Source organism: Haliotis cracherodii, unplaced genomic scaffold (genome assembly GCF_022045235.1).
Source record: "Haliotis cracherodii isolate W230 unplaced genomic scaffold, xgHalCrac1.p SCAF_9, whole genome shotgun sequence".
NCBI lineage: Eukaryota > Metazoa > Mollusca > Gastropoda > Lepetellida > Haliotidae > Haliotis > Haliotis cracherodii.
The window spans coordinates 14,570,891-14,593,063 of record NW_027266343.1 but is presented as its reverse complement, the minus strand read 5'-3'; the positions used below and the strand labels follow the sequence as shown (position 1 = coordinate 14,593,063).

At 43.6% G+C, this 22,173-nt stretch overlaps 2 protein-coding genes across 2 annotated transcripts in view; one reads left to right on the top strand and one right to left on the bottom strand.

Moving 5' to 3' along the window:
- Positions 1-191: 191 nt before the first annotated feature.
- On the bottom strand, positions 192-9,300 carry LOC139452413 (ankyrin repeat and SOCS box protein 8-like). Its single transcript, XM_071233883.1, has 5 exons — positions 9,186-9,300; positions 6,993-7,235; positions 6,279-6,393; positions 5,767-5,893; positions 192-4,219 (listed from the first exon to the last, which is right to left on the bottom strand). The coding sequence occupies exons 2-5, from the start codon at positions 7,221-7,223 to the stop codon at positions 3,739-3,741; spliced, it is 954 nt and encodes a 317-aa protein (XP_071089984.1). The 5' UTR covers positions 7,224-7,235; positions 9,186-9,300; the 3' UTR covers positions 192-3,738.
- Positions 9,301-12,133: 2,833 nt separating this feature from the next.
- The window catches only part of LOC139452298 (HAUS augmin-like complex subunit 8), a 31,782-nt gene continuing 21,742 nt past the window's right edge, over positions 12,134-22,173 (top strand). The window contains exons 1-5 of the mRNA XM_071233719.1: positions 12,134-12,250; positions 14,008-14,081; positions 14,814-14,859; positions 16,149-16,251; positions 17,246-17,385. Of these exons, the coding sequence (XP_071089820.1) occupies positions 12,177-12,250; positions 14,008-14,081; positions 14,814-14,859; positions 16,149-16,251; positions 17,246-17,385 (437 nt within the window). The 5' untranslated portion in view covers positions 12,134-12,176. The remainder of the gene's footprint in view (positions 12,251-14,007; positions 14,082-14,813; positions 14,860-16,148; positions 16,252-17,245; positions 17,386-22,173) is intronic.

The window sequence follows — 22,173 nt, the reverse complement described above, 5'->3', positions numbered from 1 at the left end:
AATAATGTTGAAACTTGTCAAGCTTGTGTAGCACGGTACATTGTGAAATATTGCTGTCGTTCTGTCAGCACTCCATACATTGTGAAATACTTCTGTTCATCTGTCAACCTCCCAAGAGGAGCCTGACCAAACTCAACTTACTTCTGCCCCCAAAGTCCCACGGGAAAGACAACAATTCCAACCACTTTCTGAAATGTTTTTATTTTGTCAATGTATGCGGAACTTGTGTTACAAACAATACAAGTTAAACTGAAGGAGCAGACATGTTGGGCATATTCAGGTACAATAAATCTACAGCAAAAACCTGAAACATAACGCCACGAAAACTTGCAACTAGAGTTGGACTTATACGCCATTGTGAACCACATAAACTTTCAGCACTTTCCAACAGCCAGTAGTGGCAGCTAGTTCTATGGCTGCAGTGATGACTGTTCGCACACTAGTGCACGCAATTGCCAACACCCCTGTTCGAGAAACGGAAGTCGTTTAACGCAGTTCAAATGAGTTGCAACAGGCCATATTAAGCTCTTCAATGCAGCAGAAGTGTCAATGGCTGTCTATTATTTTGTAGATAACCCATAAGACACACCACTCTGGTAAGTATGTACCAACGTCCTTCACAATCCGATCTATCCCGATATCCATCAAAAACAGTACCTGGGAAGACCCAAGGAGTTCAATCCTTGTCCACAGCTCATTTTATTCTTTTGTGGTGGTCTAGTTGATAAGAACCAACTAATTTTTGCCTTATCTCACTGGTCTCGGCTGAATAGTGACTGTCTAACCTGTTGATGCATGAACTCCAGTGACCATATCCTAGACTTTAGAGACAGTATTGGAAGAAATCAAACTGAATTTGGTGACTAGATTAAAGCTTGGCTTGGTGGGATGTAAGTTTCAACAGGAGCTGGTACCATAGTAAGGAATAACTGCTTTCTGGCTTAAACAACAAACACAATTATGACTACTTCTTTCCCTGACCAGCGCATTGTGGGATTCCATAGAGCACGAGGTTCACAATGAGATGGATGAGAAAGTCTATCCAAAGTACTTCCCAAATTTCTGACAAATATTTAATGTTTAATTTATCATAAATCTGACCCAGGGCCGTCACACAAATTAACCGGCACTGTTCAAGTACCATGACCATATAAGGTCAAGTTAACATCCATGGTGGAATTACTATCTGGATCAGAGCCCTGAAATTCAAAAGAATAAGCAACGTTTTCGTACAGACTTATTTGTAGGACTTCATTTCTTTAAAATTATTTTTTACTGAAAATAACATAAGGATCGACCGATGTTAGCTGTACCGGAAACCGTGTTGATTGATCTACGAATATAGTTGATAATGAGAACATATGAAGTGGACACTTTCCCCACAGAAATATTGACCAGTGCTGGAGTGCCACTTAATGAGTAAAATAAACAATGTATAACATAGACAGACCTGCTGTAATTTCATATCCTTCAATGCAAGATGAACGACATAGCAGACCCGATCAAGAAAACAAATATCGTTCCTCCATTTCACAAAAGTTTCAAACTCGAAAACATCTTGAATGGATTTGCTATGACCGTTGACCTTAAACAACACCAGCGTCATCCACACTGGTGACGATATATCATATGGTATAATTTATAACTGCAAATATTCACTTCAAAGCACAACTTGTAGACGTAATATTTACATAACTTTGTAGGATAAATGGCAAGGAAGAGATTATTATAGTAAGATTGGTAGCTAAACAGTTTCATCCAATCGAGGTGGGACTTTTCATAATGTGTCAACATGATTGCAGTACTCCTTGAATTACGCCTGAACTATGACCACGATATATGACTATCACAAAATACATTCCAAATATTAGTCAGCTTGCTTTACCATTCTACATACCAAACACAGTATGTCAAATTTTTGTGAAACAGAATTTTAATTATTTGTTTGCGTAGAGCAATAAAATCAGATTAACACAGACCCCTAATGAAATATCCCAGCTCTTCAAAATATATTGCCTGAAAACATTTCTGTGTAATGAATATTCAGTGGAAAAAAAAACAACAATCTCCTCCTTGCCATCTTCTCATAATATTCCATTGCCAGCAATTAGTAGAACATAAACATCAACAAACAAACATACAAGTAACATACTCTGCCAGGAAGAGGTTGTATATGTAACATACTCTGCCAGGAAGAGGTTGTAGAATTAACATACTCTGCCAGGAAGAGGTTGTATAAGTAACATACTCTGCCAGGAAGAGGTTGTATAAGTAACATACTCTGCCAGGAAGATCCAATTGAAGACAACACTCTGTCTCCTGATAATAATTACCTGAAATCTTCAGAACATTCTGATGCAAATCTCAAACAAGGAAATAACCAACATATAGGAGAAAATTCACTGTATACAATAAAATATTAATACATGAAGTTCAAGAATTCCATGTCAACAGTAGCACTATAAACACAAAACAACTGGAATACAATCCTTAAGTGATATCAACAATGTCATTGTCAATCAGCAGTTTAGACAATATCTAACAGCAGGAACACAATGCCATCTACAGTGTCTGACCTCTGACATGTGTATTTGTAACCTTTCATGTAACTCATTAAAACACAAAATCTTTTTCTTCTTCTCCATAATGAATATCAAAAATCAAAATGTTCAAGACTTGTAAATTACTAATATTTACGAACTAACATCAATCATTTCTCCCCGAAAACCACTTCTGAAATGGAACTGCATCACAATTATTTGACAGCCATCTGCAAAAATCAGCAAAAACAAAACAATATGACACTAAGACTGTGGAATATATTGAGTCATCTCCAACACAAAGTACTTCACGGTACTTGAGTCTTGCAGCGATACAACTGCTGTAGGCAACATGAATCACCACACAATGTGCTCCAATGAGAAATCACTCAATCTGACACAGCTGCTCGAGAAGGAAGCCCATTCAACTGCGTATACCTGCAGTATATGTAGATAACCTTAAGTGATACATCCATGTCCTTGTTCTACAAATACAGATACCATCAATGCAGCTTTGAGATGGAGATGACTCAACATACAGCCGCAATGAAACTTGTGTAGCCAAGTTCAACATGGCCAAACCAAGCTGTGATTGCAGAAGATTATTATGATTGTGCTGTTAGGGATTTGTAATCAATATGACCTCTGTTTCAAACCTTTCTCTCTCATGACCCTACCGTATAATTATTTACCTACTGTACGGTCTAACAAATCACTGTCCAAGAGCAGTGGTATTTGTCAATTCGTATGAAACAGAGGTCTTCAAAATAATATTCTGTATCCATGGCAACATGCTATATGACTAAAAAGGACAGATATCCGACCCCTTTGGATAACTGTCCTTCATAAAACTTGTCAAACATGTATGCAGGATCATTCAAATTCTACATCATAAATTCGAGAAAAGTCAAACTGACAAAAATTATTTGATTTGGTCAATAAAGAAGAGAAAAGATCCTGACCCTTGGATCTATCCCTTCTTAGTCGATGATTTGAAACAACAAACTTAATTTGATAATACTTTTGTTTCTAAAAAACATAAATTCGGGTAACTCAGGAGTGGATGATAGGCCATAGAAGGGGAGGGAACTCCTGACCCCTTGGACCTCCCTCCCTTCTATAGACCTGCAACAGTCACACGCCCCGAGGGAGGGATTGCAACTGTCAACATGTGCAATCACAGCTTGCATCTGCAGAGTCAAGGTTTGGGAAGATGGAACATTTTCCTTGACAGGTACGTCTGCAGCTTGGGAGGAACGGGCAACCTTGGAATGACCTTGACCAGGTTCTCCTGGTAGCAGACCTGCTGCTGGATGGTCTTTCGACAGAGGTTCACCAGGGTATGGGGCGAGTTCATGTTCGACTTGTACCAGCTGCGGAAGTTGTCGTCGTCGGCCAGCATCTCAGCAGGAATTCCCGGCCCCTTCCACTTGAGCCAGTCAACCAGGTTGAGCATGTCGCAGCCTGCTGCGTACAGCACCTTGATGCACGGCACCTGGTACTTCAGGTCCTCGAAGTACAGCCCCGTGCTGAGTGAGCTGACGCACACGTACAGCGGCGTGCGGCCCTTCAGGTCCATGGAGTTGATGTTGCTGTTGGCGTTCAGCAGGATTCGGATCATGTCCTTCAGCTTCCAGTGGGCTGCCACGTGGATGGGTATCTTCCCCGACTTGTCAGCCCTGCAGACACACCACATGGATAAATAGTATGGCTAGATGGTATGGATACATGGTATGGCTAGACAGGACGGCTAGACATTATGGCAGGATAGTATGGATCTATCCCTTAAGTCACCTCTTGCTGGGGACCTATATTTAACCTGGAATCCCAACAGGGAAACTAGCTATGCTTCATGTTTACTAGCAATATTATTATGAAAAGGGTGTGAGGGAATTGACTTTCACACCAGTTCCACCAAGTGAAGCAGGTCTCATGTTTACCGCTTTGGTGAAACCCATGAGTATGGGTATGGTGCTAACAAACCCTGACACTTAATCAAGGCGAACCAGGATTCTAACCCATGATCATAGGTTTTCGGTGTTCCCAAGGGACGCAACTCTGCACAGCGAATCAAAATTTTTTCTTACATCAAATGCTTCAGAAAATCCATCAGTTAATTTTTCATGGATCTGGGTTGTCGATTTTTTTCGTTCTTGAAACAATGACCGACAAATTATTGTCTAACAAAAAGCCGAAACCCCCACCAATGTTCTTGACTGGTAGAGCACCAATTCTATCGATCCTAGTGATGGTCAGTACAATCATGACTATCGTGAATCTAGTTCAAACATTACTAAGACTAATTCTAGGGTTGGAACGATACACCAACTGTGCAATCCAATACATATCACGATACTTGCATGTGTTCTTATCTCTGGTGCATAAGCCATCTTTTTCATAGACAAGATGGCCAAATACCAGGCGCCCTGACGATTTACAGTTGGCAGTGTCAAGTATGTCACAATGGCCGAAAACATTTACGTTTTTCACCACTAATTTTCACTACTATTTAGTAATTAGTGTTTGGTGTAACAGTTATTATATCCACTTAAGGTGGGAATCGATATTTTTTACTTAGTGTGAGACTAAGATCAATATTGGTGATCCACCAATGCATTGGTGTATCATCCCACAACTATTACTCAGAGCTCTAGATAAGCTGCGTATCTGCATAAAATACGCATCAGATTTGCAGAAATACGCAGTAAAATAAAATCCAAGCGTATCAAATACGCAACAAACATTACAGATAAGCTACAAAAATAAAACTTGTGCGTATCATCAAAATATTGTGAAGTAACCCTGCGTATTCGATTAGCAAATCAGCAACTTATTTTGAAATTATAAATGGGCATTCCATCAACCTTGCCAAACTCCACGATGACAGTTACCCATGATCATTTGCCATCACACTTTCTTGTGGAAGTATTGTGGTATTTTTCAGTCCTTGAGCTCTCAAACCCACACGACACCAGTTTGCAGGGACTAGATGAATAGTGTTTTTAGATATTTAACTTAAATACCCACGTGTAAAAACTAGTGGGTAACAGAAATTTGAATACCCAGATAGAATTACTGATACCCAATGATTCTAAAATGCATGGGTAAAATACCCACAACACCAAAAACTTATCTGGAGCTCTGATTACTTGTACTGTCATGAAGGATGGTCTTTAACATGCTAGCTACTTCTGTGGCTTTATGCCACAGCCCCAAACCTACTTACATGTTAACGGATGCACCTGCAGCAAGCAGTCGTTCCACCGTGGCGTAGCTGGAGTGTACGATAGCGTTCTGGACACAGATATACAGAGGAGTCTGACTCTCCAGGTCCGCCTTGTTGATATCAGCTCCTGGCATAACAAGAGGAACAGGCTAAAGTAAGACTCTCTTTAAAATTAGTTTAGATCCTGACACAACATAATTGAATGTGTGAGAGTAAGTGAGAGAGTAAATGAGCCAGTTTAATAATGCTGCTCTGAATAGTCTGTCAGTTACATCACAGTGTATGAGCTTTATGTGGGAGGAAGGCACATCATAGATGTGGTTGGCCATTACAACTGTGGCATGGTGTGACCCTGACAAACCTAGAAACACAATCTGGGCAAATCTGTCCCTGATCATAGGCTTCTGGCATGCCTAAGGGATACAACTCTGCACAGCGATTTTCAGCGATGGGGCCAATCATTCAGTAATGAAATAACAAAACAACTGCTACACTTGCTATCAGCATCTCACCTGCTTGCACAAGGATATCCACTAAGACCGGTCGGCCATGGAAAGCAGCCTTGTAGAGCGGGGTGCAGTTTCTCTTGTCCGTTCGGTTGATTCCAGCACCTGCCTTCAACAACATCTGAAAGGCAAACAGTCTCTGTGGTGAAAAGTTTCCACATATTCAAGACAGTTTCATTTTCCTTGATCACTGGGAACTGAGTTCTATTCTGCCCCAAAATCACAGTGTCTATTCTGCCCCCAAATCCCCATTAGGGACAAGAATGGGGTGTTAAGGGTCTATCCTGCCACAGACTTCTCAGAATCAGCATGAAGGGCAAGCTTGGGGTACTGTAGGTCTATTCTGCATCAGAATCTTCATTGGGGACATGCATGGTGTACTGAGGGTCTATTCTACCCCCAAATCCCCATCTCGGACAAGCTTGGGGTATTGAGGGCCTACTCCGCCCCAGAATCTCAATTGGGGACAAGCTTGGGGTATTGAAGGCCTTCACCGCCTCAAAATCCTCATGTGGACAAGCATGGGATATCAGGGTCTATCCTGCCCATAATGCCAACAGGGGACAAGTATAAGGTAGTGGGGGTTCTATTTTGCTCAGAATCCGCAATCAAAAGGACAATTATCGGGTATTGGAGGTACAATCTGCCTCAAATGGGGGACAAGCTTGGTGTACTGGGGATCTATGTTCTGGAGCCCCTGAGGATCATGAGTTTACCCACCACACTAATTTCCACATGGTTGAGGGACACAGCAGCCAGCAGGGGGGTAGTACTGTCCTTGACGCTGGGGACAGTTGGGTTATTCCAGGGGTAGTTAATGTCAGCGCCTTGTGCAATAAGGCTGTTGACACTCTTGCGGTCGTTGCCCATGACGGCCAGATGGAGGTCCCGCTCCCTCTGCGGCATCCCCTGCGTCACCACATCGGTCTTGGTCGACTTCGAGTTGCCCATTGTTGATGAATACTGCAACATAAGTAATAATTCTGTGAGAATAATGGCTAAACTATTACAGATGGTTATGTTTGGTTACCATAATAATTAATCAGAATGATGCAGGAATATTTGGGAAATACCATGGGAATTGGAGGCGACACATTTCACCCCTGTATAACAAATTTACACCTGTTGGGACGATACTCGATTCACATACCCATGTATTGAATCATGTTTTAATCATGTTAAATCTGTATTGATTTTCAATAATATTTTTTCAATTTCAATAATCATTCGTGCTAGGATTATCTAAATACTGCTTTTCACAAAATTAAAGTCTAAATCTGATTGCATAATGCTTTATGAACAAGTCTTAATTAACCAGCCATGGGACTGGGAGTAAAACACTAACAGGTTGATCATGCTGAAAGCAAAGGAAAATCTAAGGCTTTGTATCAGAATATCACCACCCACATCCCTCCGTACAGTTGGACTCTAGTGTAACTTGTGTAGCACTTGCAAAGACTTGAAGTGATGGTGACTGTCAAGTCAGTGATTTTGCTGGAGACAAAATGCCTTAGTGGACCTTTCAATGATTATATTGATATTAAAATTACCTCTATATAATTAATAAAATGCATGTTACCAGGGTAAGCAATTTTCCAAGAACGAAAGCCCCTTGTCACATGACCATGATTCATAAGCCTAATGTTCAAATTTAAAGTTTTGGGTGTCTCCACATTTGAATACTTCAGCAAAGCACCTCAAGGGACTGAGGGTCCAAGACCCACCTAATTTCTATCACTGGTTTTACATGACAGCTAGACACGAAGCATAAATCTGGAAGGACTTCTTGTTTTCTTTGTTGTTTAATGTTACACTCAGCAATATTTGAGTGAAATGATGGCAGTCTGTAAACAATCAAGTCCATAGACCAGACAATCCAGTAGTTTATATATGATCTGATATGATGACATGCAATAAACCAAGTAAATTTGTCATGTTAAACTAATTTGTAAGCTATTCTTTACGTCTTGCAGTAAAAGGATCATAAAAGTCAACTAATCACTAACTTGATATGTTTTCCAACTGAAAATATCACAAATATAAAAAGTTGCTGATAAAGGTATCACATTTTCATGGCATATTAACACGACCTAATCTTTTTTCCATCAAGAATGATAAGTATCATGAGCATCCACATATCCAAAGTCAAAGTGTTTAGGACAATTATGAAATGTATCAAGGTGCTTTACAAGATGCATGTTTCTGCATATATCCCTAACCATAACAATGCATAATATGCAGGCTGGCGTAGAAACCATTGGTCATATCCAAATAGTCTGTATTTCATACTCATGGTTTCTGTAATATAACTTGATTTGTGGAGAAAACAAAAAGTTATTTTATATTTCCTCTAGTCTGGAACTAGTGGCCATGTCTCTCCCTGGTGGGTGTTGCAACAATATTAGGGAGATATGTTCAAGACCATTACATGAGTATCACAGCATCCACATCAGTGAATCGTCAGTCAAACAGGCGTCTGCACCTCTACGCTACACCGCGAACTGCACTCTATCCAGTGCCCACACAAAAACTTCGTTAAACTTCCTTATTCACACTGTGAGTTCGTTTGTTACATCATTAACTGGAGCAGTAAATCGGGAAATATAATTCCAAATTTGGTCACGGCGTTACTGGTTGTGTCACATGAAAAAAAACACACGTCTAATAGACTGATGAAAACGACACATGCAGCAGTCGGCAAGTTAAGAAAAAGTGATGTCATAAAACAGATAATATACATCAATTAGCTTCGCGGCCTATGTAACATATGCCAGCAGTCAAAGATGTGATAGCCGAGATCAGTCAACGGGTGTCACAGCGAGTCGACATTGCAGATGCCCGTTGAAACTGTCACAGAGTATTTGTTCCTGTTTTCTGGTATGAAATTATCCGATATAGACAAAGTCTACCTACTGTAACTTAGAGACAAAACTGCCGTTGTCAATCCATGCTTCTTGGTGTGTCTTATCAGTCAAATCGTGTATTTTTTCTGGCATCGAATTTGCTTTCCTTTTCCTCCATCTTGTTATTCCCCGGATGTTGGGGAGAACTTAGTGTATGCGTCTGCCGTGGGAGAATTCCTTTCGCCCCAATATATATGGATATGGAATAACAATGCTATTACATGTCAAATAAATGAATAAATATTATGAAAACCGTTAATTGTCATTAATAGAAGCCATACGTTTTCTGACGGTCATGTTTATCGCGATTACTCGCCCTGTAATGGGGGATGTACCATCACACAGACATTGTACATCATTGTGAAAGCCCGAAGAGATGCAGGACTCAGTCGTTTACCACTTCGGAAACCCACGAGCACGGGCATGGTGCTGACAAACCTAGAAAAATAATCTTGGCGAACCGGGATTCGAACCCAAAATCATTGGTTGCCGGCGTGCCCAAGGGACGCAACTCTGCACAGCGAATCGCTGCGCCTTAGACGACTTGGCCCCGATTATGTTTCTAGGTTTGTTAGCAGCATACCCGTGCTCGTGGGTTTCCGAAGTGGTAAACATCTGAGACCTGCATCACTTCGGGCTTTCCTCCCACATTAAGCTGACACGCCGAGATATAACCGGAATACTGCGGCGCTAAACCCAACACACTCACTCACTCAGCAAGTCCCTTATCATCAAGCGCCCATGTCAAACGGAAACACGAATGAATGTGTGAAACATGTCTGAAGACCTACACATCTAATTATGGCCTATAACAGCATGTTAGAAGAATTCACTGTAATCAGTAATAGCAATGTTAAATTGCTTCCATTATTCCTAGAAGGGTAAATATCTCCAACATGGCGTCACTTTGGCTTATCGGCAACCTGAAAGGCAGGGACAAGGAACAAATGAGATGTTGTCAAGGTACAACTACCAAGACAGTCAGCTTGTATAGAAACTCCTCAACCAGACCAATTTGTTTTGTTAAATAACTCAGAATATGTTCATCACTCAAAGGTTATACATTAATACAAGTCCTAAAAAAGCCCAATAAATCTAAAATCGGCACAAAAGTAGGCTAGTGTGAATTAATAATGTCGTTTTCACGCTGAAAAGCACGTAGTTTTCGATTCGTCGATATGGCTTTGATATAGTAAAGTAAAGAACATTAAACTTATTATCGAGTGTTGTATGTTGATTGTGGCCCGGAAGCCCTTCGGTGCATGAAATGTGTTCGATTTTGTTGTAAATATTATCTATAGGGGCTAAAAACCTGTTTAAATCATGCTTCTCGTGCCCCAGAGAAATTCCATTTTGTACTTTCCAGCGAGAAAATGGTATTTGCCTACCAACTTCCGGTTTGGCGCGGCCAGCTCTTACCCCTAGTCCTGCACCATGACCGTGGAATATATTTATTTTATGAAAAGAAATATCTAGAAACTCATACACAAGCAAGTCTAGCCAGCTCAAGCTAGCTCTATTCCACATATGAAATCAGCATAGGGAGGTATTTTTAGAGTCAAGAAGGATATTGTGTAATATAAGATTTCAGAGACTAAATGTTAGTCTACTCTTACCCCCTGTGAATTGGGATATGATGCCATGCCAGGGAGCCTGACCACCCGTTCCCTTTAGTCGCCTCTCACGACAAGCTTGGGTTGCTGAAGACCGATTGTAACCCGGATCTTTACAGGATATCTGAACGCCGAAGGCGCATATGAAATGTTATTATGATATGAAAGGAAACTTCACGATTGAAAAATTGTATTCATCTGTTTTATCTTAAGCATCTATACAACATCAATGTCTGTGTATTGTTCAAGGCACGAGGATTATTTTGTTGCTTCTTTTAATTTCGGATTGAAAAGTCAAAAACAAGGGAATTTGGCTAAATTTAACTTCAAGTATATCTTTGATCTGGCATCATTCAATAATGGTCAAGTAGCCAATTCCCCTCATTGATTTACCTACCTGGGCCCTGTTCCACAAAGCGACCTTAGTGCTAAGTTGGTCGTAACTCCCATACTTTACCATAGGCTTACGATCAACGTAGCACTAAGATCGCTTTGTGGAACAGGGCTCTGAGAGCTAGAAATAGAGGAGACCAATGAGACCACCTCGTCTGTTTCATATTTAGATTTATGCACAAGGATCCAGAGTAACAGAAATCTACCCACAAGACTAGCACAAGAGGGATGATTTCAACTTTCCAGTGGTAAAACAATGCCCTATATTATATCTGTTTATTTCTACATTTGTACATTATTTAGGGACTCGTCATGTATTATGGGAGGGGGTGTCATGACAATATGTTACTTGGGTGGTTGGGTAGGGGCATGAAAAAAAGTTAATATGTGAATTTGCTATTTGAAAAACTTTCCTCCCATATTGAATGATATATTTTGCTCTTATAAATCTGGTGCTGAGTGAGACCTAGAATGTGTGGGAAATGTCCCGTGCAATTGTGCTCATTAGTTAATGGATCGAAGTCAGTGGAGACGGGTGGAGCATTAATTTATGGATTCGTGTCAGTAGAGACGGGTGGAGCATTGATAATGGATAGTTGTCGCAAAAACGGCACCTCATATTTAATAACGAAACGAGCGATTTATGTAGTGGCATTCATTGGTTGACTACATCATTGATCATTTATTTCTACAGAGACAGCATCATAACATATACAAATTGAGTTGGTGTTTTTTTGAATGATTTAAATAAAACTCGAATAGACTATTATGTGGTCTTATTCTTCGTAGGTATTCATGATTGTCAGCGGCGTTAAACCCAAATCACTCCCGGTAAGGATTTTCAATATGGTGGGAAGAGGAGTAAAATATCTAGCGATGCGCGCCCGACGCAAATCCGGAAATGTTATAGCGGAAATTGATAGAGAATATACGCATGCGCCTGGCGCGAAGATTGAACAGGACGGAACAAGCTCAACGAAAGCGGTTGACTGAAAATGTCAACTAGTGGGATTAAGCGATCTTTGTATCGCCCTGCTCCTAAGTCCAATGTGGGTCAGAATAAAAACAGGTTGGTGGGAATTTATCTATTCCGATCTCTGTCTTATGGTACAGCAAAGATAAGCGTGTGTCATTCAGAGCCCGTCTCGTCCATTATTCACTTGCTCTTCATTTAGTTTCTGACCCTCCTTTTCAGAAATTACCATCTTGCTCATTGTCGTGGATACCTTTCTACTGATTGTTTACTGTTCACACACAACTCAACAATATTTCCAGGTACATGACGGCGATCTTTAGATAATCGAGTGCGGATCAGACGATCCAGTGATTAATATTGTGTACAACTACCCAAGCCGTCGGGACAACCAAGATAGCCTGACACAGGATCTATCTGATCGCCACTCTTACGTCCAGCATAGGTTGATAAAGACCTATTCTAATCGGAAATCTCCGCAGTGGACTATTGTTCATATTGGCTGTTCTCATTTGTGAGGGAGGGGCCACGGGTGGCCCAGTCGGTTAAGGCTCCGCGATTCGCTGTGCAGAGTTGCGTCCCTTGGGCACGCCAGAAACCTATGATTGTGGGTTCGAATCCCGGTTCGGCCATATTTGTGTTTCTAGGTTTGTCAGCACCATACCCGTGCTCGTGGGTTTCACCGAAGTGGTAAACGTCTGAGACCTGCGTCACTTCAGGCTTTCCTCCCACATTAAGCTGACACGCCGTGATATAACTGGAATAATGTTAGAAGCGGCGTTAAACCCTACTCACTCACTCACTTACTCATTAGTGAGGGGTTTTACTCCGCTTTTAACCATGTTAACAATATTCCAGCACTGGGAACACCAGCAATGGGCTTCACACATATTGTAACTGTTTATCTGTATTGTCACTCAGATTATAGGTCTTCAGACATCATGCCTTTTCAGACAGCCATGTTTACTGTGCAACCCATGGGGTAGCAGCACACAGACATTTTAAGTAGTCAAATAATGGCTTTTTTAAAAGAGAAAGTTTGTCTTTGATAAGTGAAGGAGATATTTTACAGCTGGTCGTGTGATTAGAGAGAAAACTATGAATGTTTCTTAACCGTCCGAAAACCCATAACACGGGGATATATAGAAATGTATCCTAGCTTACCACTGTATAACATCGGAGCCACTAAATGAGTCCATTCAGTGAGCTGAAACAGACAGTGAGGTATTCATGTTAATTTTTATGCTTGAATCATATGTTCTCACAATCTCAGAAGAACAATTTTATTTCTCATTTTGTTATAATGGCAAGTGGATAAAATCCCTTTGTATAAGACTAGGAGGAATTTCCCATTATGTAGAGAATCCTTAAATATACAGTTGTTTAACATTAGGATTATTGACAAGGACCACTTGTCTTTCATCACCATTTTAGAACATGGTTTAGAGTTTGTCTGTAATGGATCCTTGAACATGAAGGTGACCAATTTTGTCTTGTCCACCATTAGCAGGCATTGCCCTAGACAATGTGAAGCAGCTAAGATAATGGAGTGAAAATCAGACAACCTCATCATGTCCAGTTTTACAAATCAAGAGAAGTCGTGGGGTCTGTGATGTTTACTTCCAGTGTGAAGTCCCGGATACAAATGGTCCCCAGCAACCTATGCTAGTCTTTAAAGGCGACCAAATGGATCAGGTGGCCAGGCTCCATGACTTGGTTGATTGCATGTCATTTTACCCAGACGGCATTAATTGTTGCTCGCAATGTCAAACTCTGGATTGTCTTGACCAGCCTTGATTATTTAGCACACTTATACCCAATGTTTATGCTGACTTTCATGTTGGTTGTTTCAGGCGTCGACTGGCTCAAGGTCGTCTTGTATCTGGAGCAGGGCAACCACCTCAACCAACCATCCGACTTCCACAAGGTGATACAATACTTTGTCCGAAGAAATAAACTGGACATAACATGCAGTTGTTGAGGATCATGTCAAAAAGATTCCAACTGTCCCTCATGAATGTAACATTTTGTCAGCTCCAGAGCTTACTGATAGCTATTTAATTTGCATTTCATCCATATAGATGCACTAGATTACTTACAGTGTGAGGGGGGTACAGGTGGCCCAGTCATAAGGCACCACAATTTGCAGTGCCGAGTTGCACACCAGAAACCTATGATCGTAGGTTTCACCAAAATGGCCCAGTTTAAGGCTCCACAATTTGCTTTGCAGAGTTGCTTCCCTTAGACATTACAGAGACCTATGATCATGGGTTTGAAGGCCAGATTTGCCCTCATGTTTCTAGATGATTTGTCAGCACTATATACATGCTTGTGGGTTTCAATGATGTCAAGACATCTAAGATGTGTATTGTCCATAACGTTTGCGAGTCCTTGGGAATCGAACCAGGTACCTTCTGATCAATGTTTGGATGCCTTGTCCTCATGACCAAAGATGTTAACTCTGTCAGCAAGCTGTCAAGATGAAGATAGCATCTGTGAAATGACTCCATGCCCTGCTAAACATGCATCACTTTGTGTGTTGCTCCCACATTAAACTGACACCCTGATGTTACTAAACAAAAGCACTGTTAAACCCAACTCACTCAACGTGAAGTGTGTGTTGCCATAGAGATATCATGGAAGCTTTTTCTAATTTCAGGCTTTGAAGCACCTAAACAAACAGAAAGAACGCTGACACCACGCAAGTAGGTGTACACTCAGTATCCTCATGTTTCATATGTTGTTTGAAACATTTGACTGTTTAGTTTTCTAATGTCCTTTGCCATTGCCAGTTTTCTTTGTATAAATTAGCACATATTTAAAACAACTGACAAAAGATCTGTTTTGTAAGACAATGTGTAAAAAACAATGCTTATTTATTGGTGACTCATGACTCCTGGTTGACAGTTTCCTGATAAACCCTGTTATATCAGAGCTCCAGATAAGCTTTTGGTGTTGTGGGTATTTTACCCATACATTTTAAAATCGTTGGGTATCAGTAATTCTACCTGCGTATTCAAATTTCTGTTACCCACTAGTTTTTACACATGTGGGTATTTAAGTTAAATATTTAAAAACACTATTCATCTAGTCCCTGCAAACTGGTGTAGTGTGGGTTCGAGAGCTTTATAGGACTCAAAAATACCACGATACTTCCACAAGAAAGTGTGATGGCAAATGATCATGATGGAATGCCCATTTATAATTTCAAAATAAGTTGCTGATTTGCTAATCGAATACGCAGGGTTACTTCACAATATTTTGATGATACGCACAAGTTTTATTTTTGTAGCGTTCGTTGCGTATTTGATACGCTTGATACGCTTGGATTTTATTTTACTGTGTATTTCTGCATTTCTGATGCGTATTTCACGCAGATACGCAGCTTATCTGGAGCTCTGTATATTATTACAGTGATTCTGTAGGATGATATATCTCGGTAACTTACCTACAGTAACCTATGTTATGTCACTTAGCACATAGTGTGTGCAATGGGGATAAGTTTCCTCAGAAACTACTGAAGCAACATGAATAAAAGTTTGCATGGTTAATTAAGAGATACTTATCAAGACTGCGTTCGAAGAATTGTGCCATCAATTAATTGTTAACAGGGTTATGGCCTTTGATCCATGTTATTTGTGCAATGGGGGCAAGTTTTCTCAAAAACAACTGGAGTTAGCTTATCTTAGATATACTTATCAAGACTGAGTTATTTTTCACAGTGAAAGAGCCTTTTGTGTGTATCATGGTGTTTTAATAAAACATTTAATCATTTTTTTCTGATGACAAAAAGCGGCCCAAGTGCCACTGTCTTCTTAAGGCTTTATGGGGCTCTTTATTATAGTTTATGTTCACTACTATATGAACAAACAAACTTCTAATGTGCCTCATGGCGGGGGACAGTGATAACACTGTTTTTATTGTTTTACCATTAACTATGTTCACAGTTTTTACCAGTCAGAAATTCTGATGTATAATATCTTGATGTTTATAGGCAAGCTCCCCGGGAGACAGAGAGCAGGTCACCACGACCTAGTGCCCCACAAGACAGCCTTGACCTTACAGACTCTGAGGTCGACTTCCCTCAACTCAGAAAGGTCAGTTGTTGCTCTTGTGCTTTGATGGAGGAATCATGGCTCCTTATGTTAACGTGTGGAGACAGAAACAGTGTTGCCTCTATATGGAGCGCTCGGATGGCCTACTGGTTGAAGCGTTGACTTGTCACGCCGAAGACCTGTGTTTGATTCCACACATCAGCGTTAGAAATTGGCACTAGTCCTATAGTCCTTACCAAACTGTCCAATAGTAAAGGTATCCTAAGGACTAGTAGAAATTGGCCCATTTTAAGGGTTTTGCTATATGTTATCATTATAAGGACTAGTGGACAAAAACTGTTAGTTTCTAACCCTGCACATGGGTACAATCTGTGACATAGCAGGAATATCGCAAAAAGTGGTGTAAAACCCAACTCACTCAGTCACACAACCTGATATGGCCTTCTATCTGTTTTGAGCAGATGTCAGAAAAGAAAACAGGGACAATAAAGAGAACTTGTCTTCCTTACGTTTATATTATCATGATTATTGCAATTAAGTGCAGTGTTAAAACACCATAGAATTTATTCAAATAACAGCTTTAAAAAATCTGAGTTTTGGACCAAAGGATATTTTATTTTTTCCCACATTTGCTTGCCATGTTTAGAATCCAAGATATATCCCATATAAGGGACATAGTTTCAAAGAATTAATGCTGAAGGCTGTTGCTCTTACTGGTCCTCGGTAGGTGTTGTTTTCCTGACTTCCACGCAGGACAGGGGCATGTTTGGTCCAGCTGTCTGTGCAGAGTTGCTTCCCTTAGGCGTGTCAGAATCCTGTGATTGGTACGAATCCCGTTTCACCCTGATTATGTTTCTAAGTTTGTAAGCACCATACCCATGCTCATGGGTTTCACCACAGTGGTTAAAGTTCAAGACCTGCATCACTTCAGGGTTTTTTTTCACATCAAGATCATCATTGCTTAAAATGCAAACAAATATTATAAGTGAAATACTGGTCAAAGCAGTGTTAAACCTAACTTCTTCACTCCATGCAGGACAAGCAAGTGTTGGTGCTGGATGCTTCACGCCAGACCCTCTCTCCACACAAGGCGGAGGTAGACGTGGTGATGGGCTTTGAGAAGTCTCCGGTCCGAGTGGTGTGTCACTCAGTACACAGCGCACAGAGGCAGCTCAGGTGAATAACTCTACCCATGCTATAATCTTAGATATCTGAGTGGTGTGTCACTCAGTACATAGTGCACAGAGGCAGCTCAGGTAAATAACACTACCCATGCTATAATTTTAGATATCTGAGTGGTGTGTCACTCAGTACACAGCGCACAGTACACAGCGCACAGAGGCAGCTCAGGTAAATAACACTACCCATGCTATAATCTTAGATATCTGAGTGGTGTGTCACTCAGTACATAGTGCACAGAGGCAGCTCAGGTAAATAACAATACCCATGCTATAATCTTGGATATCTGAGTGGTGTGTCACTCAGTACACAGCGCACAGAGGCAGCTCAGGTAAATAACACTACCCATGCTATAATCTTAGATATCTGAGTGGTGTGTCACTCAGTACATAGTGCACAGAGGCAGCTCAGGTAAATAACACTACCCATGCTATAATCTTAGAATTTTTTAACTTATCCTGCATTACTCCGTATTGCATTTACTGCTGTCTTTGACAGAGTGACGAACTGTGTGAGATCCAGCTGCTGAAGAAAGTTGTCCCAACCAGCTCAGGAGGCAGCGCCCTCTCACAGTTGGCACGTGACCCGGAAGTCATGACGTCACACAAAAACACATAACTGCTTTGTCACCTCCACGGACGGACGTACTGTGTATCCCTTGTGGAAATTAAAGCTTATTATTTGTTTTTTATATTTTGCGTGTTTCTACATTCATTATATGCTGCTACATTGTTACCTGTTATGGGCCGTGACCTTAGGGTCTTCCCATTCGTAAATTGTAACGTTTATCGCTCGTCTGTGGCTCACGTCACAGTAATTTACGGGCGCAATGTTGTTCCCGCCATTTTGTTTTCTTTCCCGCCATTTTGGCCATTCACCACGTGGCCACGTAATGTCGTGTTCTGCGTTTTGAATTCTCTCTTTGGCTTGGGTAATACATTACATTTATGTATGTTGTTTTGGTGTGCTTAAAACCTTGCCTTTTCGCTACCTCTCAGCGTAATTGTTTCTTCTCATAAACTTCAATATAATACGAAGTTTTTGAGTTACATTATGTCTCCCGTACTCTGTGGTTTTGCCACATGGTTACGTGTTTGCACATGGTTATGTGTTTGCTTAAAGCTATGCTTTTTCGCTACCTTTTAGCGTCATTGTTTGATCTCATAAACTTCATTGAAATACAAAGTTTCTGAATCACATTATGCTTCCCGCACTTTGTGGCTTTGCCACATAGTTATGTTTTGCTTAAATTCCAGATTTTCTGCCTCGCTGCACTTGTTGCCGCGGGAACAAATCTGGTCGGGGCCGCCCCTTTCTGTCGTGATTGTACGACGCCCTGTACTTTCACAAGGCAGTGCCGATGTTGCAGTCATTCGTCGCTGTGATCCTTCAGCTCATGCGAGTATCCAGGACACACCTCGCTCAACGTGCTCGTCGACCCCCACCTACGTTGACGGCAGCAGCGCTCAGCGGAGCTTCGCAGTGCTCCCAGCACCAACGGCGGCTCCCAACGTAGAGTCTGCCTCCCATGGCACGACATACGACCGTTCACGGTCTCCTACTCCACCGGCGGCTCCAGCGCTCCCAACGTAGAGTCTGCCTCCCCTGGCACGACATACGACCGTTCACGGTCTCCAACACCACCACATCAACGCTGATGTCTCCGGCGCCTCTGATGTCCCGGCGCTCCCGGCGCTCCCGGCGCTCCCGGCGCCTCCGGCGCCTCCGATGTCTCGGCGCCTCGTGCGCTCCCGGCGCCTCTGATGTCTCGGCGCCTCGTGCGCTCCCGGCGCCTCTGATGTCTCGGCGCCTCGTGCGCTCCCGGCGCCTCTGATGTCTCGGCGCTCCCGGCGCCTCTGATATTTCCCGGCGCCTCTGATGTCTCGGCGCCTCCGATGTCTCGGCGGCTCGTGCGCTCCCGGCGCCTCTGATGTCTCGGCGCCTCGTGCGCTCCCGGCGCCTCTGATGTCTCGGCGCCTCGTGCGCTCCCGGCGCCTCCGATGTCTCGGCGCTCCCGGCGCCTCTGATGTTTCGGCGCCTCGTGCGCTCCCAGCGCCTCCGGCGCTCCCGGCGCCTCCGATGTCTCGGCGCCTCGTGCGCTCCCGGCGCCTCCGGCGCCTCTGATGTCTCGGCGGCTCGTGCGCTCCCGGCGCCTCTGATGTTTCGGCGCCTCGTGCGCTCCCGGCGCCTCCGATGTCTCGGCGCCTCCGGCGCCTCTGATGTTTCGGCACCTCGTGCGCTCCCGGCGCCTCCGATGTCTCGGCGCCTCGTGCGCTCCCGGCGCCTCCGATGTCTCGGCGCCTCGTGCGCTCCCGGCGCCTCTGATGTCTCGGCGCCTCGTGCATTCCCGGCGCCTCTGATGTCTCCGCGCTCCGGCGCCTCCGCATCCTCTGATGTCTTCGGCGCTCCCGGCGCCTCTAAGGTCTTTGATCTCATGATCTTCGACGCCTCTAATGTCTCTGGCGCCTCTGACTACTCCGGCGCCTCAAGAGTTACGGAAGAAGCGCCTATGATATATCCGGCGCCTAAGATGACCTCCGGCGCCCAGATCAACAAGCTTTATCAAGCTCAGATCAACGAGCCGACTATCCGATCTTCTACTGCGGCTTAAGGGGCACCATCGGCAATCGCCTCCCCGGCGCCACTGCCCTCTTCTCTTGCTGCCGTCTCATAACTCGTCACACGGAGAAGCATGGTGAAACAACTGTCGCCGCTCCTGTCGCTACTCTCCCGTCGGTCTTCGGGATCGTGACTATCGTTCTACTTCGTTCCTGGGTGGAATCTTTTCAACCAATAGACAGTTGGCCTGATTCAACTTGCCCACTGAGACGTTATCCATAATCCCGTCGTTTAAAGCGCTATGATTCCGGAGAGATGACCTGCGGGTTTCCATCGAAACAGAGCGTCATGTGAACAGCGTCTGTATCAGATTCGACGATGACATCCACTTACAAAGAGTTTACTTCGTCGACATCGCCGACACCAACGCTGTTCTACCCTACCCTAGCGCCAGCGTTCCTGAAAGAGACTCTTCCTCGGCGCTCACCGGGTTTTCCACGACGCCCATGGGGTTCCGTGTTTTATCGCAAAACTCGGGTACACCACTTGATCGTCTCTCACGCAGTTCATTGAGGATTGTCTGTGTGTGGAGTTTGCACCTCAGTTCTGACTCCAAGGCGGTTTTCTCGGCTACTGCGCAGTGTGATTTACATGTCACGTGTCAAGTACTCGGACTGTCAACAACTCCGACCGGAATTAGGTCAACTTACCATGGCAAGGGGTGCCATGTATTTCTACAGATTGGTTTCCATGTCTACCTGTACGCTTGGTGCTACCACTCAACCAGGCGCCTGTCGCAGTCCATCCATGCACGGATGTTGGAAACAATAGGCCTCCTCTACCAACACGGCTGTCACGAGGAACCTTGTTTCATCAACCCTTCGCTGTAAGAACGATAGCGCCTATAGGCGTTCAAGGGATGGAAAAGATCGCCTTCCTTCGTCCGGTTTGATCTTTTCGACTACGACACCTTCCTATCTTCCGCCTTGACTACCGGACACAGTGTCGATTTGATACTTAAAGTCCCTCGGCCGTCCCACTGACCCCTGTTGCGTACCTGCCTCGTATCGTGTTGTCGTCCTCCATCGTCACCTCGATATAAGAACAGGAGTACTTATACGCCGCTTCAGGGATGAAAACGATCTAATTACTTCGTGCAATGGCCATATTGCCTCGACTTCCTACTACCCGGTTACGTCGATGCCCCGGCGGTCGATTGTGAAGCTGGTTTACTTCGTCTACTTGAGGTTGGCTCGCAGGCGATCACACCTTTTTCGGAATCGTACCGACGGTACGCAATCGCAGACCCCTGTTGCTGACTACTTCCCCTGCCACCTTGTCAGTGGCTAGTGGCCCACACCAGCCCACATTGTGACCACCTGTGATCCAGAGATCAACACCATTGGCACAGCAACAGCCTCGAGATAAAGGCTTATCCAGGACGTCGCTTGCTGACAGTGCTTTCTCGGTCACGCCCTGTTGATCGTGTCCACTGACGACGTCACCGTAGTGTGGTGTTTGCGGACCCAGAGTACTCGCCCCTCTCCCGGCGCTACAAACTCGACCGGCGCCCCCGAGAATCACCATCTTCGGCGTTCCAGGCGCCTCAAGCTCTCCGACGCCTCACGCTCTCCGGCGCCTCGGGCCAGAATATGTCAAACGGTCGACACCCCAACCCTAGATCTGTTTGCCTCATATCTGAATGTGGCCAGCTGTCGTCTTCCATTCCACCTGTGCCGGATACGACCGCTGTGGCAGTCGAAGCCTTCCATCGTTCCTGAGAAGGATAACGCGTGTACGCTTTTCCGACTCCGGTTCTCCCTCCCATGGTTCTTCAGAGATCCAGGCCACTCGACCCCTGCCATTGACTTTGGTCTCGCCTTATTGGTCAGCCAGAAGTTGGGTTATCGACCTCCGAAACATACCCAGAGACAACCCCTGGAACTTCCGGTGTGGTCCAACCTTCTGCTCCATCCACACGGTCTGTTGCCACACCCTCATACCCGCATGTTATCGTCTGCACGCCTGACACACCTGCAGAAAGCCAAGGGCTATTCGGCTAGAGCGACCAAGGCTATTGCTTCAGCCCACCGTCCATCTACAGGGGGACTGTATGCTGATAAATGATGCTTGTTCCAGGCATTTTGTTCTGACAAACACCAGGATCCGATGACAGCGTCACCGCAGATCCTGGATCAGTTCCTTCTGTACTTGCGTAGCACCCGT

Excerpts from the sequence above, each read along its gene's own strand:
- LOC139452413 (XM_071233883.1), bottom strand. The coding sequence starts at position 7,223 with ATGGGCAACTCGAAGTCGACCAAGACCGATGTGGTGACGCAGGGGATG. Across the intron at positions 5,894-6,278 it reads GGATATCCTTGTGCAAGCAG|GAGCTGATATCAACAAGGCG; the intron begins GTGAGATGCTGA and ends TTGTTATGCCAG. Across the intron at positions 4,220-5,766 it reads GCAGGTGCATCCGTTAACAT|GGCTGACAAGTCGGGGAAGA; the intron begins GTAAGTAGGTTT and ends GTGTGTCTGCAG.